The 18,848-nt window shown below is 29.5% G+C and overlaps 1 protein-coding gene across 2 annotated transcripts in view; it reads right to left on the reverse strand.

Annotated features, from left to right (window-relative positions):
- LOC129911138 (Ca(2+)/calmodulin-responsive adenylate cyclase) overlaps nucleotides 1-18,848 on the reverse strand; it is a 116,848-nt gene that overhangs the window by 6,844 nt on the left and 91,156 nt on the right. Inside the window, exons 6-19 of one of the 2 annotated variants that reach the window (XM_055988821.1) lie at nucleotides 17,483-17,594; nucleotides 17,287-17,414; nucleotides 16,916-17,219; nucleotides 16,515-16,724; nucleotides 15,048-15,152; nucleotides 9,746-10,210; nucleotides 9,506-9,678; nucleotides 6,115-6,225; nucleotides 5,644-5,884; nucleotides 3,737-3,883; nucleotides 3,589-3,673; nucleotides 3,392-3,526; nucleotides 2,400-2,574; nucleotides 1,360-2,335 (exon numbers count right to left, since the gene is read on the reverse strand). In XM_055988821.1, the coding sequence (XP_055844796.1) occupies nucleotides 1,360-2,335; nucleotides 2,400-2,574; nucleotides 3,392-3,526; nucleotides 3,589-3,673; nucleotides 3,737-3,883; nucleotides 5,644-5,884; nucleotides 6,115-6,225; nucleotides 9,506-9,678; nucleotides 9,746-10,210; nucleotides 15,048-15,152; nucleotides 16,515-16,724; nucleotides 16,916-17,219; nucleotides 17,287-17,414; nucleotides 17,483-17,594 (3,367 nt within the window). Of the gene's footprint in view, nucleotides 1-1,359; nucleotides 2,336-2,399; nucleotides 2,575-3,391; nucleotides 3,527-3,588; nucleotides 3,674-3,736; nucleotides 3,899-5,643; nucleotides 5,885-6,114; nucleotides 6,226-9,505; nucleotides 9,679-9,745; nucleotides 10,211-15,047; nucleotides 15,153-16,514; nucleotides 16,725-16,915; nucleotides 17,220-17,286; nucleotides 17,415-17,482; nucleotides 17,595-18,848 lie in introns of both variants that reach the window. The other variant, XM_055988819.1, reaches the window with a different exon arrangement.

Here is an 18,848-nt window from a genome sequence, read left to right on the forward strand (position 1 = left end):
CTTGACGAATCAACACATCTTCGCCTTTGAGTTTTTCACAAAAAATGGTAGCTTCAATTAGATTTGCCATTAACTTCTTCTTTGTACATTGCAAAGTTTAGGTGGCTGTATGTTCCGAGGCATAATAATGGGCGCTACTTCTTTCCGCTCTAAATGGTGTTGAGGCAGTCCTGGTATACCCAATGAATTCAAAAACTCCGTTTGGTAATTTGATACATTGCATTCATTTTTGTCATAGGGTCAACCGATTTGTAGGCAAAAAATTGTGCATTTATATCGTTTAAAATTGTGCATTGATTTCAGAAACATTTTTATTTGTACCAGCCATTATTGCACGTTCACTCAGCCAAACATGATTTTTGTAATTTGTTTTAATACTTGGAAATACACTTATAAATTGTTTTGAAGTGTAATTCGGCCTTCAGAATCAAGTGCCATTATTCCATTAAAAATGTCCAATAACTGCTTAAATTACAATAAATTTGTTAATGTTCATTACAATAAACCAGTTTTTTTTCGGTTTTAATTTATTTTCAAACAGGTTCTATTTTTTTTTTAAATGTGCACTCAGCGAAGCGGGTGGGGGTTAGCTAGTTTGATTATAAAAATCTTAACGAAACTTCCAAAAAAGTATCATTCATAATTATACACGTATGTTCACTTAGCAGTAGGGTTCGTACTAAAATCAAAACTTTCGAATTTAATGGGCATCATACTATTAGCTTAAACTAATTAGCCGGCAGAAATTCCTAACAATTGACGGAATGTAAAAAAATTGTACACTATGTTTTATTTTACTACATAGAACAGAATTAAGGAAAGCCCTATTAAATAAACAAAATCAAACCTTGTAAATCTGATTTCTGGCACGGTTATTTATTATTTTAAACACTATACATATATATAGACACTATCGTTGTATTTTACACTGAACTATGTCGCAAAAAAAGTACGTATACGCCATAGTGAACATTTTTTAAGTGTGTACTTTATGAGTTAATATTTATTTCAATTATTTGTTTTAATGGACGGAAAAACGAAAAATTAAATTTTTTTAAAAACTCTTTATACATTCTGAATGCCTTTGAAACCGTTTGTTCGGTGATAGATGAAAGTTCTTCAAATAAACTTGAATTGAATGGCAAACAAAAGAGATGTAGTAACTGTGTTAATTGAAGAAAATTCACAAACGAGGTTTTCCATGAAGACGAAGAATGAAGTATGAAATTTTCACTACCGGGCATAAAACAAAACCAAAACCATAGGAAAAATGATAAGAATGTAAAACAAAAACATTTAATTTACAACACATTCTTTCCCCCAAGACATATATGTATATTAATCCACACCCACACCTACCTTAGCCACAGGAGCGGCATGCAATAATGGTTCACTCTCCCTGCAGCTACTGTAATTATTATTATGATATCTACCATTCACATGCTCCCGTTTAACCATATTATTATAGTTCTCCAGATGACCATAGTTTTCACGAATATTATAATTATCACGATTAGTGTTGCCACTTAAACTAGGATTCTCAATAATATTGAAAGTTTCACGCATCATAACCATTGGCTGTTGCAATTGTGCCCTAATCAATTGGGGTTGTTGTTGCTGCTGCGGTTGCATATGATGGTAATTATTGTGATGTTGTTGTTGGTGTTGCGGCTGATATTGATGATCTCTGCCATTATTATAGTTACTACCATTCATTCCATTTGCTCCATTATTATGACCATTTTCTCTGATATTCGGCAGCCCACCGTTCGCAATGAAATTTGCTTGTTTATGATACTTTTGATAGCGATGCGCTAGCAATTGTTGTTGCAACTGAACGTGTTGTTGTTCGTCCAATTGGAACTGTTGCATCAATGGTTGCTGCAACTGCTGCTGCGTTTGCGATGGTTGTGGCGAATGTTGTTGCTTAATACACATGTTGGGGGCATCTATGTTATTGAAGCCATAGTTATCCTTTTTGATGTTGTATGCATCACTATTCATGTTGATGTGATAGTTGCTATCATTGAATTGTGATTGCTTTTGATAGTATTCGGTTGGATGTGCATGCATTTGCATGGGGGTCGTTGTTTGAGTTGGTTGTGGCGCAATCGCCTGAATTGATTGTGATGTGGTTGTTTGTGATTGTTGTTGTTGTTGCTGCTGTTGTTGATGTTGTTGCTGCTGTTGTTGTTGTTGTGATGAGAAGTTATTGCTTGGAATTGTGCGATTCGAGAGCATTGCATTGCGTACTTCACCATTGTTGTTGGCATAGTCCCATAAGAAATATGTTACCATGTCACCTTTACCTTTGACATTTATTTGACCACGACATCTGGAATATAAAAATGAAATGAGATTTGTTTGAATGCATATTTTTTTTTTCAAGAAGTTCAAACCTGAATTCAAAATGTGATCCTTGCAAACTGTCAACAACTTCCTGGGTAACTTGTGTGTAACCAGGAATTCCTGTTGAATCCATGCGACTGGCGACATTCACGGTATTGCCCCAAATATCATACTGTGGTTTTCTAGCACCAATTACACCAGCAACAACCGGTCCAATATTTAAACCTTTTTAATGAAAATTTAAAGATTTATTGAATATGAATATGAAAAAAGATACAATTTTATTAACAAAAAGCTAAACTTTTTATAGTTTTGAGCTCAAAGTTAAATACTTTTTTAATAGTACAGGTAAAATAGGCATTTAAAAAAAAGAATTTGTTACGTTCATGAAACTTGGCAAAAAGTATGCTTTTGGGATCAAAAAAGTCTATAAAAAAACGATGAAAATCAGAATTAGTATCACAAAAACTGGGACCAAAATGGTACCCCAATAAAAATTGGTCGAAAAGTTTTTGGAAAATCCACGATAAGTCTAATAAAATCAATGGTATAAAAAGTACACTTGCGTTATTTAATAAAAATGTTGTCTTCGTCATGGGAATTACGAATAAAATAAGTCTATACATTTATTTCATGTGAAAGGGAATATTTTTTAGGTGTAGAGAAAATGTGGGTTGGGTTTATTGGAAAAACTCATTAATAGTAGTGGTACCCTCCTGAAAGTCAGCAATTAAGTAACTTTTGACATTGGAAACAAGAATCCGAAGCGTCTATAAGAATATCATGGTTAAAAGGGTGTTTTTTTCGATTGAAAACAATGATTCGCGTAAAACTCCTAAGAACTAAGGTATAAACATTCAATTTGTATTCGAAATCAAAAATAAAAAGACTCATGGTTCTTATCCCAAAAGCGAACTTTTTGCCAAGTTTCATGAGGGTAAAAATTTTTTTTTTGTTTATTATTTTATGTTCTACATATTTTACCTGTACCAAAAATTAACTTAAAATCTTTAAGTTGTGAGATGAAAGGTCTTAAACTTACCAATCTTTAACATAAAGTTATTATATGAATGGCTATTGATTTCCTGCAGTGCCAATCTCATCGCCTTCACGTACTCCACCAAGGCGGTCATATGCCTTCGAATCGAGTTTGGATCTGTTGGATTCATTTTGAATTCTAGAAGAAAAGGACTTTTGTTAGAATCTAAGTCTTAGAGTAATGAATTTCTAGGAACTTACCAGGTAATAAACCAACGGCTGCCATATAAGTGCTACCGACTGTCTTGATCTTATCAATACCTTGGAAGCGATCTTCTTTCAGCAACTACATATATTTAAAAAATTAAATATCATCTTAAACTTTGAAAATATTACGGAAATCGTTTACCTCATCAAAATCAGCAATGATTTCATTTAAAAGTCTCAAACATTCTAATCCTTGATCTGAACCATCCAATTCGGTATAGAATTCATGGAAATTTGGCACCGATGCAAACATAACACCAACTTTTGCATAACTTTGATGATATAATTCCTGTCCGGGGTTACCCTAGAATAATTAGCAAAACCAGAACTTCTAAAATGATTAACTTCGCTTAGGGGTAATAAGATTTGGAACACAGAACAATCTCGACATTACAGTGTTGGTTTTTTGTAATTTTGCACGTTTTGTAAATTTTTTGTACGGCAAACCATATTGACGTGAAGTTTGTTTTTGGATATAAATAGACACGTACTTGTTAACAGGACACAATAAAATAACAGACGTAAAACAGTATAGTTGATAGAAAGAACAAAGTAGAGAGAAAGATTTTGTGAAGAGATATTTTAGAGGTGAAATTATAGGAAATTATAGTCTTCGCTGTTGGTTGTTTAAGTTTTTGCATTTTTTTTTTAAATTTTTTGTTGTTATTTTTTTTTGTGCGGTGATGCTCAACTTATCCAGGTTAAGTGTTTTTGCTCATAGTAGTTGTATAACGTGATGTTAGAGATATGCTGCAGCTACAGTGGTTAAGATTTGCGTTCCAATATTGTTTCATTTTTGAAATTTTATTTTCAAAAACTAGGTGCAAATTAAGTTTAAAAAAAAGAAAAAGTTTTTATTACGAATAAGGACTATTTTGTGTGTTTTTACATGCTGTTTATTGTTTTTGATTTTTCAACTTTTTTTTAATAATTCTAACTTTTTTGGATTTTTTTTAAAATTTTGGTGTTTGAATTTTTTTCCTCAAAAACATTTATTAAAAAAAAAAAATTGTATAAATCTTAAGCTTTAAAATAAAAAATTTTAAGTTTTGCCGTTGTTCTTAAATATTTTTTTTCAACTTAATGTAGATTTCTTATATTTTTCGTTTTTATTCAAATTGTAGTGCGTGACAGGCGCACAGTGGTGTATTTGGTGCTTTTTGGCGTCAAAATTCATTTGCACGTCGATTTCTTGACGAATACGAAAAAAATGCCAACTTTTTTTTGTATTCAAAATGGCGGCTCCAAAATGGCGCCCAAAATAAGCCTTTAAATAGAATTTTACATGTCAAAATAGTAGGTATATAAGCTAGAAATTGGGTTTCATTCAGGTCAAAAAGGTTTAAGATCTTTAATATAGAATTCATAGATTCATATTCCATAAAAAAATGAAAAAAATTTGAAAATAAAGTCCAAAAAAAAAGTGCCAAATTAGTAAAACACACTTTTAGACCTATTATTACGCTATTTCATGTATATTTTTGTAAATAAGCACCATTTTGACATCTCTTTCTTTTATGTATTTTGGGGTTATATGGTTGCCAACTATGTTTTTGAATAAATGTTAGAAAATATGATATATTGAAAAATTTCAATGTTCAATAAAACTGAGAATTTATTTTTCTGGTGAACCGAAATATACTTTTCTAATAGATTTTAATTTTCTAAATTCAAATCCGAAGTAGAAAAAAATTCTATTTAAAAAGCCTTCAAACAAAATACACATTTTTCAACCGTCTACTAAAAAAAAGTTTGGTAAAAAAATCATTTATCGATTTTAAAATAAATGTTTTGTTTTGATATTATAGCAGGCACAAAATAATCCTTATTCGTATTATTCAATATAAGAAAGCATAAAAAAGAAGAAAAAAATATAACAATATAATAAATATAAAAATATGCATATTTAAACAACAAATCACACACTAAAACACAACAATATTTATATTACTATTGTATTTTGTTTTATAGCATCTAAAAATATATACACTCTCGCAAAAAATATACACACGCACACACACACACATAATAAACTACTTCTCTATTCACCATATTACTGCGGAATTGAGCATCAAGAAAATGTGCAGCCACATGAGCTGGCAGCAAATTGTGCAAAATTCTCTTGTTCGACTCCTGTAACACGTCCATTTCCTTTTTCTCCTGTGATGCCTGTAGCTGCCATAAAAAATCCAAACGGGCTGTCCACTCCACTAAACGGCCATGAACTAAAATTGCGATCATGAAGATGAAAATCCTTGCTAATGATACCAAATGAAGCGGAATTGATGCGCTGCACATGAAAAGGGGTGTCATCATCAACATTGTTCACATCATCATCATCAACATCGGTGTTGTCGTCATCGTCGTTGTCAATATATAAAGGACGAGTAAACCGCATCAAGTAATTCGTGGCATAAAAATAGAGCCATAAATAACAGAACAAAAAATAAAAGAAGGATGATGTGTAAGAAATTGTGGTTTATGTTAAAAAAAATTTATATAAAAAAAAAATATACATACTTGACACGATTATCGTAACACTCGAAGATATTGATATGCGATAGTTCGATATAGAGCGCATAAATAGTACCCATGGTGATGATGAGCAGGGATTTGAAGATTATAGGTAACCTGTAGTAAAAAAAAATATTAATATAATAAAAGAACATGAAGAGCTTTTTAATGAACTTTAATCTTTTTGGGTTTAAAAAAATTAGTAGGTACTCGGATTGGATTGAAGGAGTGTACTTAAGTAAAATAATATACAGGTGTCCAACAGTCAACATCACTTCGGTCTTTTGACCTGAAGTGGCGACCGAAAAGCGAAAACAATCGCGTACCCAAAGCAGCGTAATAAACTTTTTTTTAATGTTGAATTTAATGATTGCCTGTTCTATATTGACTGAGCACCGCATACAAGTTGGAAAGGAAGAAAAAGAAATCAATAAAGTTCTAATCCGTCTTACACATTTCACGAGAAGTTAGAAATTGATTCAATCATTAAATTCAACAACAAATATATCATAGCATAATAACCCTAAAACCCTAAAAAAAAGTTTATTACGATCCTGGTGTTTTACGGTCGCCATTTCCGATCAAAAGACCAAAATTTTAGGTTTTTCCACTATATTCATAAATTTTTGCTAAAAAGATACCTACCAAACCAACAATTACTTTACGAGTATTCATTAAGCTTCTTTATCTTTTAAAAAATCGGTACTTTACTACTGTGAAAAATACAAATTCAGTTTTGAGACGGTACAAAAATTAAATAATATCGAAAAACATAGGGTGGTCGAAGTTTTTAAGAAAAACTTTTTTGCACCCGTTGTTTTTGAAATATTCTCAACAATGATATACCATTTTGATAAGAGAATTTAACACACTAACTTTTAAGGTAACTTATCGTAGTGTATTTTTGTACACTACGGTTCATTGAATTAGGGCCATGTACAATTTTGAAGTACTTAGTCGGCCAAAAGAGTGATATTTTCTAACTGACGCAACTGAGTTAAAATTTTTGAATGAATTTGTTAGCAGGGTTATTCAAGGTGAAGTAGCAAAAGAAAAAATTGTGAAAACTTAAGATTTGTAGTCACGGCACAAGAAAGACTGTGACAGGGTGACCATTTTTTCGACTTCTTTTTGGAATACGCAGAACTCACGCAATATATAGATGCGATTTTTTAAATTTATTTTTTTGATAACTGTCACTATTACCCTATCTACCGTTTTCGTTTCGAGGCGACGTTGACTTTGGACAAAACTGTGTGTACGGAGAGTACTGCATTTCAAAAACTGAATAATAGATACCTTTTAGGGCGTCTGGCAGAGGGTAGGCTGAAACAAAACTGGCTTAAACTTACATTTTCTAAATCAGGAAAAGACAGAGAAAGTTAATATTTGGCCATCATATGGTTACTCTAAACAAAAAAATATTATTTCAATTTTATAAGAAAAAAACAGAAACTAGGTGTTTTTTCTATGGAAAAACCTGTTTGGGAAACCTTTAAGGGCGTCTGGCAGAGGGAAGGCTGAAAAATATCTGGCTTAAACTTATATTTTCTAAACCAGGAATTGACATAGAATTTTAATTTGTTACCATCATACGGTTATACCCAACAGAAAATAAGCTATTAGGTTTTTTATTAGAAAAATGCATTTCAAAATGCTTCAAAGCGGTCTGGCGGGGCGAAAGCTAAAAAAAAACTTCTGGTACCCACATTTTTGAAATCAGGGGATTTTTTATGATTTTTTGGTGTATCATTTATTGGGGTAATACCTAGCAAAACGCCAAAAGTTGATTTTTGACTGCACTTTGGATGCGTCTGGCAGAGGGAAGGCTGAAAAATATCTGGCTTAAACTTATATTTTCTAAACCAGGAATAGACATAGAATTTTAATTTGTTACCATCATACGGTTATACCCAACAGAAAATAAGCTATTAGGTTTTTTATTAGAAAAATGCATTTCAAAATGCTTCAAAGCGGTCTGGCGGGGCGAAAGCTAAAAAAAAACTTCTGGTACCCACATATTTGAAATCAGGGGATTTTTTATGATTTTTTGGTGTATCATTTATTGGGGTAATACCTAGCAAAACGCCAAAAGTTGATTTTTGACTGCACTTTGGATGCGTCTGGCAGAGGGAAGGCTGAAAAATAGCTGGCTTAAAATTATATTTTCTAGACCTGGAATAGACATAGAATTTTAATTTGTTACCATCATACGGTTATACCTAACAGAAAATAAGTAATTAGGTTTTTTATTAGAAAAATGCACTTAAAAATGCTTTAAAGCGGTCTGGCGGGGGGAAAGCTGAAAAAGAAACTTGCGGTACCCACAGATTCGAAATCAGGGGATTTTTTATGATTTTTTGGTGTATCATTTATTCGGTTATACCAAAACGCCAAAAATAGATTTTTTGCTGCACTTTGGATGCGTCTGGCAAGGGAAAGCTGAAAAAGATCACTGCCAGACTTGTTCCGTTGACATACTGTGGTGCATATCTAGATATGTGCACACTCGAATTTCGGTTATATCAAAACTGCCAAAATGTGCTGCCGGCTCTTAGACTATATAGGTAAAATAGGCATTTAAAGAAAAATTGCCACGCTCATGAAACTTGGCAAAAAGTTTGTTTTTGGATAAGAAAAAAAGGATTAAAAAATACTATAGTACAAAATTGGGTGGAAGGGTGTTTTTTTGGCGGACAAGATTGAGGTGGTGAAGTAAAAATATAGTGGAAAAATTGTTTGGGGAATATAATTATATGACACATGTTTTAAGATATTTTTGATGCAGAATCAAATGACATGAGTTATGTGTCAGAAAGGTATCAAAACAGCTGACATAAATTTCATTAATGAACCTAAAAAATCTACAAAATTATCTTGAGTGAAAGGTCATTTAAAAGGGTGTTTATTTTAGGTGTAGAGAAAATGTGGGTATATTGGAAAAACTAGCTAATAATAGTGGTACCCTATTGAAATTCAGTAATTATGTTAGTTTTGAGATTTGAAACAAAAATTTGAAGCGTCTATAAGAATACATAATATCATTGTTAAAAGGGTGTTTTTTTCTAGTGAAAACAAAATTGATGGGCCACCCTAATGAAATTTGGTAAAAGCGTTGCATTTACGATAGAAAGCAAGAATAAAGAGTTTTCATACAAAAATTTGTGTGAAAAGGTGTTTTTTTTTTCGAAGAGACAATGATTTTTTATCTTGTTCCAAAAGCAATTTTTTGCCAAGTTTCAAAGGCTAACAATTTTTTTGTATCAATTGATTTTTTGTACAATTTTACTTGTACTATCAGTTCAATAAATGATTCATTAAATTCATGAATTTCTCATTCTCTTAAAAAATATATGTTTTTCTCGTATAATAAATATAAATTAACTTTTAAATTTACCTCAAAAATACAGAAACAGAAAGAAACGCAAAAGATGCAGATAATGAAACGTATTGTGGGAGAGAGCATTTCCTGTGTGCAGCATTTTGATGAGCCAACATAAGCATATCCTCTTCCAGAGTTGGTATTGTCGTTATATTACTCGAGCATGGATGATCCGAAACGCAAGTAAACTAAAAAATAAACAAAAATTTAATAAATATAAATTCATGATGCCAACAAAATTTATATCCAACTTACCACATTAACTTGCCCAACAGAATAGATAAGTACAATAGTAAAGATAGTTATGGCTAACCGCAATGTAAAACTCTCCGATAAATCCCAAGCAATCCATTTTAATCTCACAGCCAACAACAGCATTAAAATTGCACTAACCCAAATGAAGGCGGTCAAAAATAACAAGAGTAATATTAGTGTTCTTGGAAGAGCGGTAACTTGAAGCGCTGCTCCCAATATTAACAACAACAAACTGCATCCCATAGCCGTGGTAAATCCCAAATCGAAATCCTTATGATATTCACGTTCTTTATCGCTTTCACGAAAACGCAACGTAAATCGATCAACAAGAATTGATTTCTCTCTATCGACAGAACGAGCATTTATTGCTTGTGATAGAAATCGATTAACTCGATTCGTCGGTTGATGATGTACCCCAGAATGACGTTTACGAAATGGACATTTGAATCTGTCGGTAACTTTTGTCTGGAAAGATTTCAAAAGATTTTCAAAAGAAAACCATAAAAAATAAATTAGGATGGAATTTTCAAAATAAAAAAAAAATTAAAAAGAGGCATAGTTGAGTAAAGTGTTTGTTAAAAACCATTATAATGTAAGTTTAATAATGTACAAAATGTAATATAGGAAGTATTTAACCAAATTCATAACAAGAACGATATTCTAAATAGAAATTTGTTTTTTCTGAATAATGCAACATGCTTACTGTAATATTACTGTGCTGCGCTAGAATGAAAATAAAATGCCCTGAATAAAGATTTTGATCGATGAATCTATAACATTTCTTTATAGTGCCAGGTACTAAAGGTTTAAGCCAAATTGTATTTTGTGCAAAATGAAATTGCAGTTTCTTAGCTGTTGGACGCAAAATGTAAGATCTAACAGACTTTCTGATGGCTAAAAGACATTTTCTTAAAATTATAAATGTATACAAATAATCTATTTATTAAACTGAATTTAAATAGCATTTTAAGGGTGATAGGTGATAGCTATCCAGGGAACCAATTGCCCTTAAAATACCATTTTAGGGCATAAAATAATATTTGTGGCCTTAATAATGACTGAAGTGGACTAAGTCATTTTTGATGTTTTGCAAAAAAAAATTTAATTAAATTATACTTTTGATTTTAATAGATTCATTTCCTTATTTTAATTTTTTCTTCATGGTCGTTTATAACGAGAAAAAATCATTTCAATTGGTAAGTCTCACACAGGTTTATTGTAGTTACAATGGCTCTATGCAAAAAGAATGAGCTTAAGTACTATTAGACCAGTGCCAATCCGGTTTTCAGAAGGCAAAAGTTGAACAAATTATTAGCAGCATAAGGGTGGTGGGAAAATTTAGGATAAATGGTATATGAAAGGGGAAAAATAAATTGCCCACAAAAAAATTGGGGGAAAGGGGGTGGGTGGGCGAAAAAGTGGGGTGGGTGTCAAAAATCATGGTTTTTTACCATTTCTGTCAAAACTAGACGTCCTATCGAAAAAAGTCAAATCCAAAAGTTGTAGGTAGTATAAATGTCTACAACTTTTACTCAAACAATTTTTTTCTATAACCTCAAAAATATTGAAAAAAATGCAAAAATACGATTTTTTTATTTTTTATTTTTATCTTTTACAAAAATAGTTGGATTTTAACTAAACTTGGTTAAAAATTACTTTGTTATGTTTTCTATCTATTAAAAATGTTTTTTGAGCAAAAAGTTAATTTTTGGATTTTTGACGAATTTAATTTGAAAAAATAGCCTATTTTTCAATCAAAAAAGCTACCGAAAAAATTTTTGATTTTTGAAAAGTTTGGAATGCAATTATTTAGCTTAAAACCGTTTCTTAAAGATAGTGTGGAAAAACTATACTTTTGTTTTAGAAAATATTGAGAATAATTGAAAAAAACAAAAAAACGATTTTTAAAATTGATTTTTCCGTAAATGACAGTAATATTGGCGAGAAATAATTTTCCATAGAAACCAAATTATACTTTTCTAATGGTCATTGACCTTTTCAATTTGAATCAAGCACTAGAATAGCTCTAACGTGCAAAGTTTTTGAGATATTGAATTTTGAACGTCCCAAACACTATTTTTCTGATTTTTAGCATGGTAATATGTCAAAAACGTGATGTGATAGAATTTTTCTGACTTCAGATTCAAGCTCAGCGCACAAAAAACTATTAGAAAAATATACTTTGATTTCTATAAAAAAAAACTTTTTGACTAGTGAAATCGAACAAGGCATTCGATTTTTTCTGCCCTGTTCGATTTCACTACAGTGTTGCCAGGACCGGCTATTTATAGCCATATTCTGATTTCCGATTTATCAAAATTTGGCTCCTTAAGTTTTCAATTTGGCGATTTTTGGCTCTTTCAAAATTAAAAGCTTTTATAATAAAAGAACTTGATTTGTTTATATTTTATTATGATCACACCTTAAAACTCTTCGAAGTTTAACTTAACTTCTTCGAAGTAGAATTTGACATCTTGCTGAATAGCGCAATTCATATATTTTGTTTCCACTTTTCCACAATCACCGTCATCGAGTTTCTATAAAAAATAGTTTGAGCTCATTAATAAGAACACCGATTTTTAGTTTAAAAACATTTTAAGATCTTCTTCTACTCGTTAGCTGTCTATTTTATCACAATACTTACAATTTCCAAGACAAATTTGCTTAGCCAAAGTAGCCATTTTTAAGTTTTGACAGTTCTCGATACAGAGTTTTTTCTAATGATCATACCTTCTCTTTTTATACCATGACCGACAAAAACATCTTGGAAACGTCATACTAGACCGGCCAACATTCCTCAACATTTTGAACGGATTTTGCTACCCAAAACTTTATAAATTTTTAAAAGAATCGCTTAAATATCGTAGTTTAATAATAAACGAATTTAGTTAAAACTTTCTTAGCTTTGCTTCAATATATGTATGTAAATAATAAATTTAAAAACAAGTTATTGTCAAACTTAACTTTGAATACCAGCTTAATCATGTTTTTGTTAAAACTTTTTAAAATGGAAAATAAAATTATATTATCTATCTAAAGAACAATTTTTGAAATTGGCGATTTTTGGCTCCAAGACTTCTTAAATTCAGCTCCTTGCCTCTAAAATTCTCTGGCAACACTGTATTCACTAGTCAAAAAGTTTTTTTTTTTTTTATAGAAATCAAAGTATATTTTTCTAATGGTTTTTTGTGTGCTGAGCTCGAATCTGAAGTCAGAAAAATTCTATCACATCACGTTTTTGACATATTACCATGCTAAAAATCAGAAAAATAGTGTTTGGGACGTTCAAAATTCAATATCTCAAAAACTTTGCACGTTAGAGCTATTCTAGTGCTTGATTCAAATTGAAAAGGTCAATGACCATAAGAAAAGTATAATTTGGTTTCTATGGAAAATTATTTCTCGCCAATATTACTGTCATTTACGGAAAAATCAATTTTAAAAATCGTTTTTTTTTGTTTTTTTTTCAATTATTCTCAATATTTTCTAAAACAAAAGTACCTATAGTTTTTCCACACTATCTTTAAAAAACGGTTTTAAGCTAAATAATTGCATTCCAAACTTTTCAAAAATCAAAAATTTTTTCGGTAACTTTTTTGATTGAAAAATAGGCTATTTTTTCAAATTAAATTCGTCAAAAATCCAAAAATTAACTTTTTGCTCAAAAAACATTTTTAATAGATAGAAATTTTTAACCAAGTTTTGTTAAAATCCAACTATTTTTGTAAAAGATAAAAATAAAAAATAAAAAAATCGTATTTTTGCATTTTTTCAATATTTTTGAGGTTATAGAAAAAAATTGTTTGAGTAAAAGTTGTAGGCATTTATACTACCTACAACTTTTGCATTTGACTTTTTTCGATAGGACGTCTAGTTTTGACAGAAATCGTAAAAAACCATGATTTTTCACACACACCCCACTTTTTCGCCCACCCACCCCCTTTCCCCCAATTTTTTTGTGGGCAATTTATTTTTCCCCTTTCATATACCATTTATCCTAAATTTTCCCACCACCCATATGCTGCTAATAATTTTTTTATTTTCAAAAATTATTGGCACTGGTCTATATCTCAGTACATTTTCTTGAGATCTATCTCAAGAAAATGTACTAAAAAGTGAGATTAGAGCTTTAGCTCATTTTTATTGCATATATGAGCCATTAAGTTTACTAAGCTTTTACAAACTAAATTACTTCTCTTGCAAATTAAATTCATCAATTCACTAATTAAATTAATTTATTTGCAAATCAAATTCACTTTTTCTATTCCTGACAAATTTTAAAAATTATTATTTTTATGAAAAAAAAAAAACACAATATTGTGAATCACAAAGCAAGATATGAACAAATATTTCTTTTAAAACACAAAGCTGTAGGTATTTCAATAGCGAAAAGGTGAAATTGGTTTGCAAATAAATGAATATTATCTGGAAAATGGTAAATTTAATCAGAAAAGGGGTATATTTTTTTTGATTAACCAATGAAAGGTTTGGTTTTTTTTTTATATATTATTATTTAAGTTCCAAAAGTTCTATTTAATTTTTGTGAAAAAATCTGATGTAAATCGAAGTTATAAATTTTTGTAATGCTTGTACATGTAAATTTAAGCAAAAAAAAAAAAAACACACACACACAGACAATAGTAAGCATGCACAGCACATACGTATCTTGCAAACATTGTTCACAAATCAATGCATTTCTAATATACTAAGGTTATTTACAAAAATGTAGTAATATAGTTTATAAATGTAATACAAAAAATAATGAGATAAAAAAATGCTTCCCAATAGGTTCAAGTCGACGAATTTACGTTGAAATGCGATATATATTATTTTTTGAAGGCACGTTCATAAATATTTGAGTGGATTTTATTTAATTTTTAATAAAAAACAAAACAAAAAAATGCATCAAAAGTTCAACCCAAAACAGTCTTATATATTTTATCCATCGTTGATATTATGTATGAATTGTATTTTTATTTTTTAAAGCACAACACACAAGAATATATAATATTAGAGAGTAGGAATGAATTATAAATGACTTCGAAAATGTAGGAATATAATATCAAGATATTTTTGTTGAATGTGAAAATATGACATTTAGCATTACGAAGGTCTAAAATTTTTTTGTTGAGTATAGAGATGGAGAACACAAAGATAAAATCAAATATATTAATTTTTTTTATTAATTTTAAAATCAGAAAAATCAAAAGATGAGTAAAAAAAACCAAATCCAAAACAAGAAAAAAAAGGAAAAGAAAAACGATAAAAAGAAAGAACAAAACAATTAAATTTATTCCCTCACTTTAGTTTGGCTATTATTAGTTATTGTGTTCGAAGTTCCTACAGAAACTGTTACACTCGCACCGGTTGTTGTCGGTGCGTGTAATATTCTTTGCAGCCGCATAACCTATAAAAATTAAATTTAAAATTATAAAAAAAGAAAAAAAAAATCACGATTCAATAGAAATTCTAGAATTATGTATATTAAACCGTTATATTTGTTTTTTTTGGTTACTATTATTAGAGTTTAAATTATATAACAACACACAAATTTTGAACAAAAAATGTTTCTAAATTTTTATACTGACACAAAGTTTTAAATACATTTTTAAAGCGATTAATTTTGTTTTATTTTTTTTTAACATAAAACACAAACAAAAAAAACAAAACAAATGGAAAAGTTATTATCAATTCAATATAATTGTTGAAATCATACATTATTTTTTTTTTTATATAATATTGTTTATATTTTTAACAAATAAGGTTACTATGGCTATTGTATTTTTTTTTTTTTAGCAAAGACTAGAAAGAGGACTTTAAGGTACTTTAGTAAGACTTTCGCAAAACTTTTTTTTTTCTAGGAGTAAGATTTAAAATTTAATTTTTAGAAATAATGTGATAAAATCAGTTTGAATTTAAACTTTTTTTTAAATTATAATTTCCATTTGTTCATTAAAAAAAATAAAAACAAAACTCAAACAAAAACATAAACATAAACGTTTTTCACTCAATGCATTCAAACAAAACAAATAATTACTTTTATTTTGTTTTTACCAATTTCCATACACATAAGGCAGCCAATTTTTAATTAGAAACTTAAAAACTAATCGCCTTACTGAAAAAAAGTTCATCATCTACTTCATTCATTTATGTACTCTCCAAATTAAATATTAACAGAAAATCTTAATTTTTTTTTTTCAATACATATTTGTTTGTACATACATATTTGCAAACATTTTTATTTCTTTCGTCGTTTAAAGGGAAATATATTAAAAATGTTTGCAATATATAAAAAAAAATTTATTATACACTAAACTTACCGCATCCTGGAAATAAAAAAACAAAAAAAAAGAAAAATAAATTTACAAAATAAAATATTTTTTTTTGTTTACTTCTTTAGTTTGTTTTTTTTTTTTTGGTTTTTAGTTAATTTTTATTTAAATTTAATTTTTTTTTCTTTTGTTTTTTAATATTTCCCGATTTTGTAAATTTTTTAATTATAAAAATTATTTACAAAAAAAATGCACATGCATAAAAAAAATTAATGCGATCAAACTATATTCGAGTAATAGACTCGAGTTAAATATATTGATCCATTTAGCATCTACTAATATTAAATTTAATTTTTAATTTTTTTAATTTTCTTACGATAAAAATTTACTTTTAAAAATTAATTTTACTTTAATTTGAATTTTAAAAATGTTACATATTTACAGGAGCATAGTATTTTTTTTAGAAAATTTGTTAAAAAAGTTAGTGACAAAATTACCTTTCGACTGCTTTTGTCATTGGCATTTGTACCGGCTGTACTTCCTGCCGACGATGGAAACGATCCGGTGGCAATGTTCGAAAACGGAACTGGTTCCGAGAATTTTATTGTGTGCAAAAGTTGCATAACAACATTTGATACATTGCGAAATGAAAGCTTACGACGACTAACAAGTGCCGAGCGGACACCTAAAGTGTTAAGCATTAATGGCTGAAAATAAATAAAAATAATTTTATGAGAGATGGAGCAAGCAGATTAAAAAAAAAAACAGAAGAACAAGAAACAGCTCGACAAACAATTGAAAATTTAACTTAACAAAATGTTTCATACAAAAACACGAGCGACTTTACAACTTTAAGGGGTTTCTTTTTATACATTTGTGTGTGTTTAAATAATCTCACCTTTCTTCTATATGGTGGTGGCACAATGAAATAAGTGTCGACATTCTGATCTCTCAGGTACGAGGATCTCTGATCACCATGACCGGCTTCAACTTCATACTCCCCAGAAAGAGAATCGAGAGTTGCTCGAGTTACATGAACTCTGCCTGGTTCCCCACCAGATTCCATATGGTTGGCCAGAGTTACATCATTAGACCAGACATCAAATTGCCATTTTCGTAGACCAAGAACTCCACATAGAACTCGACCAGTATGGATGCCAACTCGCATGTTGAGTACAACATCTGTTGCTTCAACAACAGTTCTATATCAAATAGGAAAAGTATTTGTTTAATTTTTTTTTGAAAATAATTAAAATAAATTATATTTACGCTATAGCATCAATCATATCCAAACCCATTTCGACAGTACATTTAGCGTGATCTTTGCGAGGTTCAGGTAAGCCAGATACACAGTAATAGCAATCTCCTAAGATTTTTATTCTCAAACAGTGGTTATCCTGAATGGAAATAAAAATTTATTTATTATATGAAAAAAAAAAAAAAAAATATTTTTTATAGAACTCACATGAGCTAATTGATCAAAACGTCCAAACAATTCATTGAGCAGTCTTACTAATTCCTGGGCACTACATTGCGAGGCTAATACAGTAAAACCAACAATATCAGCAAATAAAATACTGAAAGAGAACAATTGGAAAAGAATGATTTTTAGATATTTATTGTTGAAGGATTACAAAAAGTATGTACAAACTTATCTTAATAAAACAGAATTATTTTCTCCTATTTTTTCAATTAATTGTTTATGTTTTTAAACTTTATTTCGAATTGTTTTTATTACAAATATATGTACGTATTAAACATAACCTCTTATTCTTTAATGTCAGACTTATTTTGCTTTAGTTAAACATTATCGCAATTAAAAAAAAAAATGTTCACTGTGGCGAATACGCAACATTTTTGTATGATTTTTTTACATTCAATATTTGTGAATATAATTTTTTCCACTGCATGCTCTCCAAAAGGGTTATGAGTTTGGCCTTTATATAATATATGTATGGATTAAAGTGTGTATATTCATCTATTCTATCATAGCTTTTTTTCATATACCGAATCGTAGTTTGGCATAAAAAATTGTAAAATTAGTTTTATGTTTAAAACTTTTCAGATACTCTGCATCTTAATTGCATATAACATTAATTAAACAAGATAGTATTATTAAAAAAAAAACGCACGAAAAACTTTTATTTGAAAAATTGAAGTACTATACAAAAAAAAAAACGAACAAAATACGAAACTTTTATTTTCCTAAAATTAATCATAATACAGTAAAATAAGGAGAAAAAAGGGGTAAATCTCGGAATGAATGTTAGTAGAATTTTTTTTTGCTCAATATCTTCCTTTTGCCATTCTATAACATATCTCAAAAGTCTAGAAAAATCGCATGTCCGCTTGTCGCGATTTCAAGGTCAAATCGCGAAATGGAGATTTTCAAAATTAGCAAAAATAGGCTATGGTATTATATACACATATGATACATGATTTCAAGGTATTTTTTAACGTTGATTCCAAAAAATCTAAAATCAAGACAATCTGACGTCTCTGGAAAAAGTTATACCTGTTTTTCATCTGTCAACTCATATTATTATAACAGTTGCAAACTTACTGCCGAAAAACCCTTAAAAGTTATGGTAGATGAACCAAATTTTGCATGAAGATTTTAGAATCCATCATTATTAAAAATCAAAACAATCCATTACAAAAAATATATATAACTACGAAATAATGGCATTTTTTTGATGGAGGGGCAAATTTTAGGATATGCACTAAAGAAGATTCTTGTTCATCTTAGGAATAAGTGCTAATAGGCTATTTTTTTCATTTTAATCTTTGTTTGGATGTTCTTTAGCTACCCTCAAAAATCTAAAAAAATC

The sequence above is a fragment of the Episyrphus balteatus genome, chromosome 2 (assembly GCF_945859705.1).
Source record: "Episyrphus balteatus chromosome 2, idEpiBalt1.1, whole genome shotgun sequence".
NCBI classification, from domain to species: domain Eukaryota; kingdom Metazoa; phylum Arthropoda; class Insecta; order Diptera; family Syrphidae; genus Episyrphus; species Episyrphus balteatus.